Source organism: Budorcas taxicolor, chromosome X (genome assembly GCF_023091745.1).
Source record: "Budorcas taxicolor isolate Tak-1 chromosome X, Takin1.1, whole genome shotgun sequence".
In the NCBI taxonomy this organism is placed as follows: domain Eukaryota; kingdom Metazoa; phylum Chordata; class Mammalia; order Artiodactyla; family Bovidae; genus Budorcas; species Budorcas taxicolor.
The window spans coordinates 107837862-107853952 of record NC_068935.1 but is presented as its reverse complement, the minus strand read 5'-3'; the positions used below and the strand labels follow the sequence as shown (position 1 = coordinate 107853952).

Genomic DNA, 16091 nt, shown 5'->3' with positions numbered 1-16091 from the left:
TGCTACTTGGAAGAAAAGCTATGATCAACCTAGACCACATATTAAAAAGAAGAGACAATACTTTGCTAACTAAGGTCCATCTAGTCAAAGTTATGGTTTTTCCAGTAGTCATGTATGGAATGTGAGAGTTGGACTATAAAGAAAGCTGAGTGCAGAAGAATTGATGCTTTTGAACTGTAGTGTTGGAGAAGATTCTTGAGAGTCCCTTGGAGTGCAAGGAGATCAAAGAATTGATGCTTTTGAACTGTGGTGTTGGAGAAGATTCTTGAGAGTCCCTTGGACTGCAAGGAGATCAAACCAGTCCATCCTAAAGGAAATCAGTCCTGAATATTCATTGGAAGGACTGATGCTAAAGCTGAAACTCCAATACTTTAGTCACCTCATGCAAAGAATGGACTCATTGGAAAAGACCCTGATGCTGGGAAAGATTGAAGGCAGGAGGAGAAGGGGACGACAGAGGATGAGATGGTTGGATGGCATCACCAAGTTGATGGACATGAGTTTGAGTAAACTCCGGCAGTTGGTGATGGACAGGGAAGTCTGGAGTGCTGCGGTTCATGGGGTCGCAAAAAGTCGAACACTACTGAGAGACTAAACTGAACTGATGGTAACTTTGTGTGTAACTTTTAATGAAATTGCCAAAAATTTTCTGTAGTAACTGCACTAGGTTGCAATCATTCCAACAGTTGTTCAGTCACTAAGTTGTGTCATACTCTTTGCGACCTCCTGGACTGCAACATACTAGACTCTTCTGTTGTCCACTATCTCACAGTTTGCTCAGATTCATGTCCATTGAGTTGGTGATGCTATCTAACCATCTCATCCTCAGCTGTCCCCTTCTCCTCCTGCTTCAGTCTTTACCTGCATCAGGGTCTTTTCCAATGAGTCGGTTCTTCCTATCAGGTAGCCAAAGTATTGGAGCTTCAGTAACCATCTTTCTAATGAATGTGCAGGATTGATTTCCTTTAGGATTGACTGGTTTGATCCCCTTGCAATGCAAAGGACTCTCAAGAGTGTTCTCCATAACCACAATTCAAAAGCATCAATTCTTCACCTCTCAGCCTTCTATATGGTCCAACTCTCACATCCGTACATGACTATTGGATGCACCATAGCTTTGACTACATGGACCTGTGTCAGCAAAGTGAAATCTCTGATTTTTTAATACACTGTCTAGGTTTGTCATAACTTTTCTTTCAAGGAGCAAGTGTCTTTTAATTTCATGGATGCAGTGTTTTGGAGCCCAAGAAAATAAAGTCTGTCACTGTTTCCATTGTTTCCCCATCTATTTTCCATGAAGTAATGGGACTGGGTGTCATCCATGATCTTAGTTTTTTGAATGTTCAGTTTCAAGCCAGCTTTTTCACTCTCTTCTTTCACCCTCATCAAGAGGCTCTTCACTTTCTGCCATTAGAGTGGTATCATCGGCATACTAGAGGTTTTTGATATGTACATGAGGGTTGCGGTTTCTCCAGGTTTTCACCAACAATTGTTATTTTCTGTCTTTTCGATTACAGCCATGCTAGTGGGTGCAAAATGTTCTCTCATTGTGCTTTTGAATTGCATTTTCTTTTTGACTAAGTGTTGACTATATGTTGACGTATTTACTTAGAGATACAACTATTTAAATTGTATATCTTATTTGGAGAAATGTCTTTCCCCAATTTTTAATTTGAATGTTTGCCTCCTCAGTATAGAGTTTAAGAATTGTTTATGTATTTTGAATACACATCTTTTTTCAGATATGATTTCCAAATATTTTCCCTAAATCTGTGGCTTTTTTTTTCTCATTTTCTTCAGTCAGTTCAGTTCAGTTCAGTTCAGTCACTCAGTCATGTCCGACTCTTAGCGACCCCATGGACTGCAGCCCACCAGGCTCCTCATCCATGGGATTTTTCAGGCAAGAGTACTGGAGTGGGGTGCCAGTGCCTTCTCCAACATTTATTATTAGGGAAACACAAAATAAAACCAAAATGAGATACTGCTATATAAATCTATTAGAATGGCTAAAAAACTTACCAGTTCAATTGTTGTTGAAAATTTGGGGAAACTGAGACTCTTGTATACTGCTAGTGCGATTGTGAAATTAAGGGTTTTTCCATAAGATATTATAGAAAAGTCAGAACAAACTTTTTGGCCAACTCAATACAACCATTTTGAAGAGGTTTGGCAGTTTCTTATACATTTAAACACACATCTACCATATTATCCATTCATTATACTCCTAATTATCTAAAGGAAATGAAGGTATATTTTAAATAAAATACTTGTTTGCAAATACTTTAGCATCCTTAATTTTAATAGGCCATACCTGGGAAGAATCCAAGTGGTAACAGGTGATGTGTAAACATTCACCTGCTACTTAGTAATATAAAGGAATAGACTATTGATACATGAAACATCTTCAATGGATCTCCAGAAAACTTGCTGAATCAAAGAAATCAGAGAAAAAAAAAAACTTTCTGTATTATTCCACTCATATTAAAGTCTGGAAAATGCAACCTGATCTGTAGTGACATAAAGCAAATGAGTGGTTGTCTGGAAAGGGGGAATACAGAGGATGGTGGTAGGGAGAAACTATGAAAGGGTACAAGAATACTTTTTGGAGTTATATAAGAACTTTGGGCATTTAAAGAGGAAAACAAATAAAATTTAAATAATGAGTCATGAAAAAGTTGCCAGTTACTGTAAATTCTGGATAAGTGAACATAGATGCATTCATGAGAGGGGAGAGGGTGTTGGAATATCCAAATTTGTATACTGAAATGAGTTATAATTAGTGCTAGTAATTTTGTCATGTAATTTTCCATATCAGAATCTATTTGAATTTTGGCCAGTAACCTCTAACCATCAAGTTATGAATGTCTTTATAAAATACTGTTAATAATTTCTGATATTATAGTAAGTATTTTAAGTGCTATTTTTAATGAATTAATTGATCAAAATATTGTGTGAATACTTGCAAAAATAAGTCAATGAATACATTTGTCAGCAATTAAACTTAGTAACTTTTTGTTTTTTTCAGGGCCCTCTGTCCTTAACTTTGGTGATGTTTGTGTGAACTCAACAAATACTCATCTACTACATGTTATTAATATGCTACCAATTCACATTCTGATCCAATTAAATGTCAATTTGGAAGAACTTCAGAAAACCAGCCAATTTTCATATGTGATTCCACCTACAACTAGTACTTACATTTCAATGATATTTGAATCTCCCACCATTGGAAAATTTTTGAAGTAGGATTTATTTTCAAATTTCTATTTGCTAGAATCAAAAATGTCCTTTTGTATATTTGCCCCAATTATTTTTGTATATGTCATATTTGGTTCTACAAGGTAGAAGCTATATGTGCAGCAATTTGTGGATTCATATTTCAGTGTAATTACCTTTTGTAATTATTTTGATTTATTTTTTGCTAAGAATTGTGGATATCAATCCATAATATATGCATTTTTATATGTACCTGAAGTCTGTCATTCAGTTAAGAGCTGTTATCCATTCAGTTTGGATGCTTTTGCTGTGTTACAGGTCTTTCACCTTCACAGTGAACAATATGCCTGGTGGACACATCCTAGTGATGGCAGTTGTCCTGCCAGTAAGACTTCAGCTATCTTCTAATGAGCTGATACTGAGACCACAAGGCTTCTTGGTGAAAACATGTTTTAGGGGGACGGTTAGGATGTATAATCATCAGAATTACTTTGTCAAATTTGAATGGCAATCGATAAATACAGGAAAGGAGATGGCATTTTCCATTCGTCCAGCTAAAGGTAGCAGTTTATTCTGTTTGTTTGATTTAGACATTCATTTATTCGTGTGTGTTCAGGCCTTAGTCATATCTTAAGTGTATACTGTATAAAGGTGCTAAGAATGTATATCACATATGATCTTGTGACTGTGGGACATTCCTGCCCTCTTTTCCCTGTGTCCTTTCCTCCCCCTCCCTCCCTCCTCATATCTAATTTAGGAATAGTCTTCATTTGAGATCTAAGTAGACTATACTTCAGATAACAAAGGAGTCCTGGCATGTAGAATTCTTGTCTTAGGTGATTTTCCTGGGAAAATCATTTCCAAATCATGACTTTTGTATAACTCTACTGGCACAGTGCTAAAGAATTTGCTTACAATGCAGGAGATGCAGGAGATGTGGATTTGATCCCTGGGTTGGGAAGATCCCCTGGAGGAGGAAATGGCATCCTACTCCAGTATTCTTGCCTGAAAAATGCCATGGACAGAGGAGGCTAGCAGGCTACAGTCTATAGGGTTGCAAAGATTCAGACATGACTGAGCATGCACCAGTGCTGTTAATGGGGAGTGTTATAAACAAGCTTGAGTATTAATTTAAGGGGCTTTGTTGGTGGCTCAGATGGTAAAGAATCTGCCAGTAATGCAGGAGCCCCAGGCTCAATCCCTGGGTTGGGAAGATCCCCTGGAGAAAGAAATGGCAACCTACTGCAGTATTCTTGCCTGTTGAATTCCATGGACAGAGAAGCCTGGCAGGCTACAGTCCATGGGATCACAAAGAGTTGGACACTGAGCAACTGAACACTTTAATACTTCACTTAATTTTAGTGCAGATATATGCAGAGATGGTAACAAATTTAACAAGTGGAGGAGGAGGACTGTTCTTTTATTATGACTGGAGATCATTGATATAACCATATTTAATCTTTTTGTAATCTGGATAGATTTAGCACAATCCCAGAATATAATTTATTAAGGATTTGAGATATACTTCCTCTGAATATTAAGCAGATTCATTTGACCAAGCTCTTTTTGTTGTTGTTGTTACTAATGCTGGAAATATTGGGTCCTGCCCCAATCTGGAGAAAAGCTGAGTAAATGATCAGAGAAGAAAAAGAAATTATTTCTGCAGATTTCAGAGATTCTAGATAAACCTTCTTCAGTCTTTTTCGACAGGTGTCAGATGTAGTTATATTATCTGCATTCCAGATATAGGTTCTGATCAAGCATGTGATACGGCACTAAAGGTATCTGAAAAGCACTGCACATCGGCACTTTTCCTTGTATTTCTCCATCCTAGCCAGGGTTGAGTGGTTGGGCTTCCCCCTTATGGCTTCCATGAAAATGCTGTGATAAAGATTCGTTAGTCAAAAGTGGAATTACAGTGCAGTGGTAAAAGAATATGCTTGTCAATGCACTGGATGCAAGAGACACTGTTATAGAATTAACAGGTTTTTAACTTAGAGGCTTCCCTGGTGGCTCAGGGGTAAAAATTCCACCTGCCAATGCAAGAGATGCAAGTTTGATCACTGAGTCAGGAAGATTCCATAAAGGAGGAAATGGCAACCCATTCCAGTATTCTTGCCTGGAGCCTGGTGGGCTGTAGTCTATGGGGTCATAGAGAATCAGACATGACTGAGCACACACATACACAAACTTCTCATGGTTTTTAGTACTATGTTTTACAGAAAAAATTTAATATTTGCTTTTCTTTGGGTTGCTCATAACATGTCTTACTTTTTTTTAAATCAAAGCAAAAACAGACATTTAATTCCAAATACAGTATGAGTAGGCCACAACTGAGCATTCAGTGAACAAAAATAACAGACAGTGTTTCTGTGAATGATATGATTAGCCTTTAAGTACTTTTAGTTTTTTTTAGAATACAAATGCTACAATACTGAAATGTATTTCATATATTATTGAGGAAAGTATGCATGATTTCAGAGAAGGCAATGGCACCCCACTCCAGTACTCTTGCCTGGAAAATCCTAATGATGGAGGAGCCTGGTAGGCTGCAGTCCATGGGGTCGCTAAGAGCCGGATACCACTGAGCGACTTCACTTTTCACTTTTCACTTTCATGCATTGGAGAAGGAAACGGCAACCCACTCCAGTATTCTTGCCTGGAGAATCCCAGGGACGGGGGAGCCTGGTGGGCTGCTGTCTATGGGGTCGCACAGAGTCGGACACGACTGAAGTGACTTAGCATAGCATGCATGATTTATACACAAAGATTTCTCTTATATCATTTTCTGTTTGATGCTCAGAATTTTCATAAAATAACTACTCAATTTTATTTTTGCCTCTTTGTATAGATCATTTTATTGAGTCACATTTTTCTTATGTCCCTTTTGATATATTGTGTTGGGGAAGAAGACATTTTCTTCTACCCTTCAGTCATGTCTGACTCTTGGCGACCCCATGGCCTCCCTGACCACCACCAACTCCTGGAGTCTACTCACACTTATCTCCATTGAGTCGGTGGTGACATCCAACCATCTCATCCTCTGTCATCCCCTTCTTCTCATGCCTTCAAACTTTCCCAGCATCAGGGTCTTTTCCAATGAGTCAGCTCTTTGCATCAGGTGGCCAAAGTATTGGAGTTTGGGCTTCAACGTCAGTCCTTCCAGTGAACACTCAGGACTGATCTCCTTTAGGATAGACTGGTTGGATCTCCTTGCAGTCCAAGGGACTCTCAAGGATCTTCTCCAACACCACAGTTCAAAAGCATCAATTCTTCAGCGCTCAGCTTTCTTTATAGTCTAACTCTCACATCCATACATGACTACTGGAAAAACCATCGCCTCAACGAGGTGTACCTTTGTTGGTAATGTCTCTGCTTTTTAATATGCTGTCTAGGTTGGTCATAGCTTTCGTTCTAAGGAGTAAGCATATTTTAATTTCATGGCTGTAATCACCATCTGCAGTGATTTTGGAGCCCAGAAAAATAAAGTCTGACACTGTTTCCACTGTTTCCCCATCTATTTCCCATGAATTGATGGGACCAGACGCCATGATCTTAGTTTTCCGAATTTTGAGCTTTAAGCCAACTTTTTCACTCTCCTCTTTCACTTTCATCAAGAGGCTCTTTAGTTCTTCTTCACTTTCTGCCATAAGGGTGGTGTCATCTGCATATCTGAGGTTATTGGTATTTCTCCTGGCAATCTTGATTCCAGCTTGTGCTTCTCCCAGCCCAGCGTTTCTCATGATGTACTCTGCATAGAAGTTCAATAAGCAGGGTGACAATATACAGCCTTGACGTACTCCTTTCCCAACTTGGAACCAGTCTGTTGTTCCATGTCTAGTTCTAACTGTTGCTTCCTGACCTGCATACAGATTTCTCAAGAGGCAGGTCAGGTGGTCTGGTATTCCCATCTCTTTCAGAATTTTCCATAGTTTATTGTGATCCACACAGTCAAAGGCTTTGGCATAGTCAATAAAGCAGAAATAGATGTTTTTCTGGAACTCTCTTGCTTTTTCCATGATCCAGCGGATGTTGGCAATTTGATCTCTGGTTCCTCTGCCTTTTCTAAAACCAGCATGAACATCGGGAAGTTCACAGTTCATGTACTGTTAAAGCCTGGCTTGGAGAATTTTAAGCATTACTAGCATGTGAGATGAGTGCAATGAAGAATTAAATTGACAGATTAACGGGAGAAAAGCAAAAGTTTAATAACATGTATTGATGAGAGAGACCCAGGAAAACCCAATTACTTGACAGAGTGGCCAAAATCCTCACCTTAAATATCATCTTCAACTAAAGGCAAAAGTGGATGTTTGAGATAGTGGCTTGGGGCTTCAAAGGAGAGAAAACAAATTCACATGGAGATGGGATAGCAAATGTTTGGGAAACAAATATTTGCTGGGTTATGCAAAGACCAGAATTGAGGAAACTACCATCATATGTGAGTCAACCTGACTGAAGGCAAAGTTTGCTGTGATTGTCACTCATCTCTCTGTTCAGTGTCCTGTGCCTTTGAATCTCAGATGATCCTACCTTTCTGAAGGAATAGCTTCTAACTCATTCTTTCCATCAAGTATTATATTCTTAGTCCAAAGGAGATGATAATTTGAACAGATAAAGCAACTCACAGCAAATGTGCCTGATCCCTCCTGGGTTCTAAATCTATTTGAATTACAGAAATGTGTTAGTAAAAACTACATCAGAAGTTGCATCTCTAGGTATATGAACATTGAAACAAATGAACAAAAGAAGCCTCTTGTTAATGATAATTCCTTCCTCGAAAAAACTGGATGAATGGTGTATTTCAGAGTGTTGAGAAATGTGGAAGATGTGGAAATGTGAACAGGGATCACAAATAATTCTCTACCATTTAAATATAAAGTAATTTCTAATCCTAGAGTGTCACTTCATTGATAAAGTTTATTTTTTTCTAAATATTAGCATATTTTTATCAAATATTGCAATATGTCTATTAGAGTATAAGGTGTTCCCTGTATTTTGTTTAACTCAAAAAGTTTTAAAATGTCATTATATTTATATGACAAAAACTCCAATGCTGGGAGGGATTGGGGGCGGGAGGAGAAGGGGATGACAGAGGATGAGATGTCTGGATGGCATCACTGACTCGATGGACGTGAGTCTGAGTGAACTCCGGGAGTTGGTGATGGACAGGGAGGCCTGGCGTGCTGCAATTCATGGGGTCGCAAAGAGTCGGACATGACTGAGCGACTGAACTGAACTGATATTTATATGCCAGTTCTTATTTTAGATATTAAAAAATAAATATAATGAAAATGTAGTATAACCTTCTTATTCTCTCTAAATTCTCTGTAGGCACTGTTGAACCATACTCCTCATTGGAATGTGAAGTAACATGGCAGCCGGCTTTTGATTCTCCAGAAAGGGGAGAATTTATTCTTCATGTCAGTGAAGGAAACACGCTGAAACTGAAATGTCTTGCACATGTAATGACTTCCTTTGAATATGATTTTTATTTTGCAGATTCTAAATTGGTTGGTATGCATATGTGTATATGAAAGTGAAAGTGTTAGTCACTCAGTCGTATCTGACTGTGTGTGTCTCCTTTGACTGTAGCCCACCAGGCTCTACTGTCCGTGGAATTCTCCAGGCAAGAATAATGGAGTGGGTTGCCATGTCCTTCTCCAGGGATCGAACCCAGGTCTCCTGCATTGCAGGCAGATTCTTTACTGTTTGAGCTACCCGGGAAGCCAAACAACTATGTATATATAGTTGGGTATATATACTATGTTAGTAAAATCTGATTTTGTTTGAAATACTTAGTTAACTAAATTGTCTTAGTATCTTCTTGGAGCCACTTCTCTACCATAAATGAAGACTTTGCTAAAAAAAAAAAAAAAAGTGTCTTATCTAGAATTAACTCAGAAATCCATGGCTGTATACCAGTAATACTAGATTCTTATTAGAAACTTGATATGTATTAGAGAGTCTGTAAATATACCATAACACCACGGGAGCTGCTTAAAATTAAATTGTTTCATTAATAAATGCCAAAAATAGAGAAAATTATTTTTTTGCCCTATTGTATTGCATTTTTGCTATTCTCAGTTCAATTCAGTCGCTTAGTCATGTCCAACTGTTTGTGACCCTCTCCATCCCTGTCCATCACCAACTCCCGGAACTTGCTCAAACTCATGTCCATCAAGTCAGTGATGCCATCAAACCATCTCATCCTCTGTCGTTCACTTCTCCTCCTGCCTTCATTCTTTCCCAGCATCAGGGTCCTTTCAAATGAGTCACTCCTTGACATCAGGTGGCCAAAGTGTTGGAGCTTCAGCTTCAGTATCAGTCCTTCCAACGAATATTCAGGACTGATTTCCTTTAGAATTGACTGGTTTGATCTCCTTGCAATCCAAGGGACTCTCAAGAGTCTTCTCCAACACCACAGTTCAAAAGCACCAATTCTTTGGCCCTCAGCTTTCTTTATAGTCCAACTCTCACATCCATACATGACTTCTGGAAAAACCATAGCTTTGACTATACAGTCCTTTGTCAGCAAAGTAATGTCTCTGCTTTTTAATATGCTGTCTAGGTTTGTCATTGCTTTTCTTCCAAGGAACAAGTGTCTTTTAATTTCATGGCTGCAGTCACCATCTGCAGTGATTTTGGAGCCCAGAAAAATAAAGTCTGTCATTGTTTCCATTGTTTCCCCATCTGTTTGCCATGAAGTGATGGGACCGATGCCATGATCTTAGTTTTCTGAATGTTGAGTTTTAACTCAGCTTTTTCACTCTCCTCTTTCACTTTCATTAAGAGGCTCTTTAGTTCCTCTTCACTTTCTACCATAAGGGTGATGTCATCTGAGGTTATTGATATTTCTCCCGGCAGTCTTGATTCCAGTTTGTGCTTCATCCAGCCCAGCGTTTCGTGTGATGTACTCTGCATATAAGTTAAGTAAGCAGGGTGACAATATGCAGCCTTGACATACTCCTTTCCCAATTTGGAACCATTCTATTGTTCCATTTCCGGTTCTAACTGTTGCTTCTTGACCTGCATATAGATTTCTCAGGAGGCAGGTCAGGTGGTCTGGTATTCCCATCTCTCTAATAATTTTTTACAGTTTATTGTGATCCACACAGTCAAAGGCTTTGGTGTAGTCAGTAAAGCAGAAGTAGATGTTTTTCTGGAATTCTTTTGCTTTTTCTATTATCGAGTGGATGTTGACAATTTGATCTCTGGTTCCTCTGCCTTTTCTAAATCCAGCTTGAGCATCTGGATGTTCTTGGTTCATGTACTGTTGAAGCCTGCCTTGGAGAATTTTGAGCATTAGTTTTCTAGTGTGATATGAGGGCAATGTGCGGTAGTGTGAACATTCTTTGGCATTGCCTTTCTTTGCCATTGGAATGAAAACTGACCTTTTCTAGTCCTGTGGCCACTGCTGAGTTTTCCAAATTTGCTGGCATATTGAGTGCAGCACTTAAGCAGCAGCATCTTTTAGAATTTGAAATAGCTTAGCTGGAATTTAATCACCTCTACTAGCTTTGTTTGTAGTGATGTTTCCTAAGGCCCAGTTCACTTCATGTTCCAGCATGTCTGGCTCAAGGTGAGTGATCACACCATCGTGGTTACTTGGGTCACAGCAATGTGAATCAGTCAGAACTATACATGTATCTACTCTTTTTTTATTTGTTTTAGATTCTTTTCCCAGATAGATCATTACAGAGCTTTGTGTAGAGTTCCCGATGCCAGGTGACGCTAGTGGTAAAGAACCTGCCTGCCAATGCAGGCTGTATAAGAGACGTGAGTTCCATCCCTGAGTTGGAAAGATCCCCTGGAGGAGAGCATGGCAACCCACTCCCGTATTCTTGCCTGGAGAAAACCATTGTCAGAGGAGCCTGGCGAGCTACAATCCATAGCTTTGCGAAGAGTCAGACGTGACTGAAGCGACTTAGCATGCACATACCCATGTTGGTCATTGCAGAGTACTGAGTAGAGTTCCCTGTGCTATACAGTAGGCCCTTATTAGTTATCTATATTATATATACTAATGTGTATATGGGGCTTCCCTGGTGGCTCAGATGGTGAAGAATCTGCCCACAATGTGGGAGACTCAGGTTTGATTGCTGGGTTGGGAAGATCCCCTGGAGAAAGGAATGGCTACCCCCTCAAGTAGTCTTGCCTGTGAAATTCCATGGATGGACGAGCCTGGTGGGCTACAGTCCATGGGGTTGCAAAGAGTTGGACATGACTGAGTTGGCACAGACACTCACATACAATGTTTGTATGTCAATCTCAATCTCATAATTTATCCCTCTCCTTTCCCCATACCACTGGTAGCCATAAGGTATCATTTATTAATTATTGTGTCTCAGATACGATGCACAATGATATTTATGTATTATCTAATTTAATCCTTTTAACAACTGTATAAGGTATATATTAATTACTCAGTTGCTGGGTATAGAAATGGAGCTTTAGAATGGTTAACTGTCTAGTACAAGTTCACATTTGCAGTAAATGCCCTACTTGAATTTATATCCAAAGTGATCTGCCTACACAGCGTTTGCCTTTACCCTCTCGTAAAATTTGGTTTCCACTTTCCCTACACTGGGTTGATTAAGAATTAAACTCTGAGATATCAGAATACTGAATTAAATTATTTTTGGCAAATTTTTGAAGCTCTTGAAGTTAAATGAACTGTGAAGTGTTACTCTAAGAAAATAAAGATGGAGGAACACAAAATGATTAAATAAAATGTTCATTTAAGGTTTGTCATTAACTGTGAAGGACTTACTTGATCATTTGATCTTTTGTTAGCTTTGTTTAAAAGGTTATTGTTCCAGTTATCCAAATCATGTTCTTTAAGAATATATTAAAATCTCCTTATACAATAAGAAATAATATGTATTACTTACATTAGCATCTAGAGGAATTGGGTTTCCCTGGTGGCTCAGATAGTAAAGAATCTTCCTGCAATGCAGGAGACCAGAGGTCGATCCCTGGGTTGGGAAGATCCCCTGCAGAAGGAAATGGCAACCCACTCCCGTATTCTTGCATGAAAAATCCCAAGGACAGAGGAACCTGGGGGTCACAAAAGAGTCAGACATGACTGAGTAACACTTTGAATTTTCACTTTCTAGAGGAATTAGAAATTTTGAGTTTTAGTTTATGTTGGTTATTGTTTGTTTTCCTTTAAAATGGGAGAGGTGGATAGTATCAGCATTTCCAAAAAAACATTTTAAGTTCCAGTAGTTCTGTGAAGTGGTTTGTGTAGGACTGCATGAGGGACTCCTGTGCTTAAATAATTCTGTACATCACAGTAAACTACTTCCCCACTCTCAGATAAGCAAAGTATGCATTATCAGTATGTTAAGCTCTTTGAGAAGACTTCTAGTAGAAACTTGCCTGGATAGTATTTTGACACACACATTATTTCCCACCTTGTACATAGTGGGGTAGGTGATCTCTAATATCCCCTACAGTGAACATTCTACACGATTCTCTGTCATGGATTTACCTCCTCCTTAGAGTTTTCTTGCTCTCCCTGCCTTCTTCAGTTTAGGATTACGTTATAAATATTCAATTCTTTTCTCTTCAACACACCATAAAATCTGATAACACTTCACATTTTAGAAATTTCTGTGAAGCTGAAAAAAGCTTGAGTTATCTGATGGGGGATTAAAAAAAAAACATGTTTACAATTATTTCAATTTCATGTTCTCTTTCTTCTTATTATTAGCTTGGACACTCCAAGGTAACATTTTTAGAGCCACGGATACTCTTTAGCAATATTCCTCAAGGGCTAACAACTTGGAGGAAAGCCATTCTTCACAATGTAGGACAAAACCATGCTTATTTCAAGGTAATGTAGAATCTTGGAATCTTACTTGAATCAGATCATACAATAACTTGAAATATGTGTTTGCTATGAGTTCTGTGCCATTAATACTTTAGCCTTTATACATCAGCTAATGTTAATATTTTGATTTTTCATATGAGATTTATCTGAATACATTTCATCTATTGTAATACTTCATCCTTTTAATTTCCCATAAAATTTGCCTCTTTCTGTCTCTCTCTTCCTTAGTCTCTCCTTCTTTTCTGCTCTTACCCCTCTTTTTCTTTCTTTCTGTTATTTTGTTTTATTGAAAAAAAAAGATGATGTAGAAAAAAATTGAAAAAAAAACGTACATTTTTTTTTATATTCAGTTTATGCTTTTCCTTTTTTTTCCCTCATTTTCACTCTGTCATTAAGACTGTTATGGTAGCAAGTGGGACCTAGATAAAGACCATTCTAAAGATACTCTGTTTATAGTTATTACTCCTGATTTAATTTGTGTGGTGTGTGATATTTAAATTGGGCTTCCCTGGTGGCTCAGATAGTTAAGAATCTGACTGCAATGCAGGAGACCCAGGTTCGATCCCTGGGCGGTGGTTGTTGTTGTTTAAACCAACATTAAAATCTCCTAATAGTGACAGTAGAGGTTAGTATTTGAGAGCTTTCTTTCAAGCTTTATATTTACATGTCTTCTACCCAAACAAGCAAAGGAGAATACCCTTTTCTACTCTGTTGTTCAGAATTAGTTCTTAGATCTTAGGAGGTGTTCCATCATCCTAAAAATATCTTAACCAATTTCCCTTCAAATTATTCTGACTTAAGGAATGATAGATAAACCTAAATTGGCTTCTGACAAACCATACCTTAACTCTTTTGGTAAGTTACTTTTTTGAACGTTGAAATGATATCTTAGACACTAGGCTATAAGTAAATAATAAAGAAGAGGAGGTTACTTCATCATCTTGCCTTCCCACTAACTTTGCTTTCAGTTTTTTAGGATCAGGGTAAAGGCAAGCTATCAAAACAGTATCTAGAATTTTGGCATCTCTCCAATAGATATGTCTCATTCTTTTATAAGTTTTTCAAAGTCTCAAAATAACTTCATTATCCTATTTGAATTGGAAGATGTCACTGCTGAAAGTTCTGTTTGTGGGTTAGGGGTGCAAATCCTTGTTGAAATTCAAAATGTTTGTCTGCTGTTTGAAAATCTATTCAGATCATCTCATGCCCTGTACCTATAGGTCATCTCTCTATGTAGTGGTGTAGAAGCAAACTATGAAAATTTTGGAATGATAACTTTAAAGGATAATGTCACATTTCTACAAATTTTTTGATTATAGGTTTGTGACCAGAGTCTTTTGTCTATGATTAATATTGTTCCATCACAAGGAATCATTCCACTGGGGGGACTAACTGTTCTCAATATCTCCTGTACTCCTACCGTTAAAGAAAAATTTGACACAAGAGCAAAGGTATGTTTATGCATATGTGTTCTCACTTCTTATATATGTCTCTATGGATTTGTTTGGTTATGATATTTGTAATAGGTATAATGCTATAAAATGTTGTGTACTTGTTGATTCTTGGAAAGCTTGTTTTAATGGTTTCTTCTAATGGGGATGGGTTTTAATATTATAATACCCAAGAGTAGTTTGGGGCTTCCCTGGTGGCTCAGACGGTAAAGCATCTGCCCGCAATGTGGGAGACCCGGGTTTGATTCCTGGGTCGATCCCCTGGAGAAGGAAATGACAGCCCACTCCAGCACTCTTGCCTGGGAGATCCCATCAATTGCTGGGTCGGGAAGATCCCCTGGAGAAGGAAATGACAACCCACTCGAGCACTCTTGCCTGGGAAATCCCATGGACGGAGGAGCCTGATAGGCTACAGTCCATGGAGTTGTGAAGAGTCAGACACGACTGAGCAACTTCACTTTCACTTTTCACTTTCCTGCACTGGAGAAGGAAATGGCAACCCACTCCAGTGTTCTTGCCTGGAGAATCCCAGGGACGGGGGAGCCTGGTGGGCTGCTTTCTATGGGGTCGCACAGTCGGACACGACTGACATGACTTAGCAGCAGCAGTAGCAGCAGCAGCAGCTTAATATAATAAATATCAATTTGCTTGGCCCTGAAATAAATAACCTAATAATTATATCCTACCTTTATAAAGAATTATGTACTGAAAGATGTTTATAAATTACATATTATGATATATGATCTGATATTTGGACAGAATTTTTTATATGCTATTCTGGAAAAAGTAAAAAATATAGCCACTAAAATATAGGTTTTACTGAGAGATTAATTGGCACTGTGTTTCAGAGAACTATACTGCTTTTACAAAGTTTATCTTTTTAACATTATAATATAATGAGATTCATTTATTCATCTATTCCCTGGGTATTTATTGGGCCTACATTATGTGTTAGGCTCTTTTGTACATGCTAGGAATGTAAAATTGAACAAGATAGCTAGAGTCCTTGTTCTCTGAGAGTGTACAATCTGATGGGGGATGCAAACAACTCAAAATTAAAAGATAGTATGGTAAGTATAATGGTGGAGAAGTGCAGTAGACTAAGGGAGTACACAGGAGAGGTTTGCAGCCCAGGCTTAACATGGTCAGGGGCAGTTTCCAAGGGGAAGATGCATCTAAAAGACACCAAAGTTAAAAATCATCCAGAGGAAAGGGGTAGTAGCGGGGTGAAGGAGGAGGAGAAGAAAAAGTACTTAAGGGACCATGGTCAGATATAGGAGGAGAGAGTAAGCTATGAGGCAGATATGAAAAAACTTAGTTTAACATGGCTTTATAGATTGAATGAATGATAGTGGAGAAAGATATAAATATTTAGAGACCTGTATAAATTTTAGGTCAAACAGGTCCTTATCAACAATTTAGGAACTCAAAATTTTGTCTTAAGGACTAGGAGTCTTTAAGCATGGAGAGTTTCACAATCAGATTTGCATGTTTCAGACATCACTTGGGTTATAGAGTAGCATTCAACTGGGACCAGTGCAATTATTAGTCTGGTAATGATGTCCAGGCAGGAGAAGATTGTGTTC

The 16091-nt window shown here is 38.4% G+C and overlaps 1 protein-coding gene across 1 annotated transcript in view; it reads left to right on the top strand.

The window, feature by feature from the left end:
• CFAP47 (cilia and flagella associated protein 47) overlaps positions 1–16091 on the top strand; it is a 502957-nt gene that overhangs the window by 44576 nt on the left and 442290 nt on the right. The window contains exons 14-18 of the mRNA XM_052662737.1: positions 3026–3242; positions 3535–3776; positions 8551–8681; positions 12935–13057; positions 14374–14505. Coding sequence (XP_052518697.1) covers positions 3026–3242; positions 3535–3776; positions 8551–8681; positions 12935–13057; positions 14374–14505 — 845 coding nt within the window. The remainder of the gene's footprint in view (positions 1–3025; positions 3243–3534; positions 3777–8550; positions 8682–12934; positions 13058–14373; positions 14506–16091) is intronic.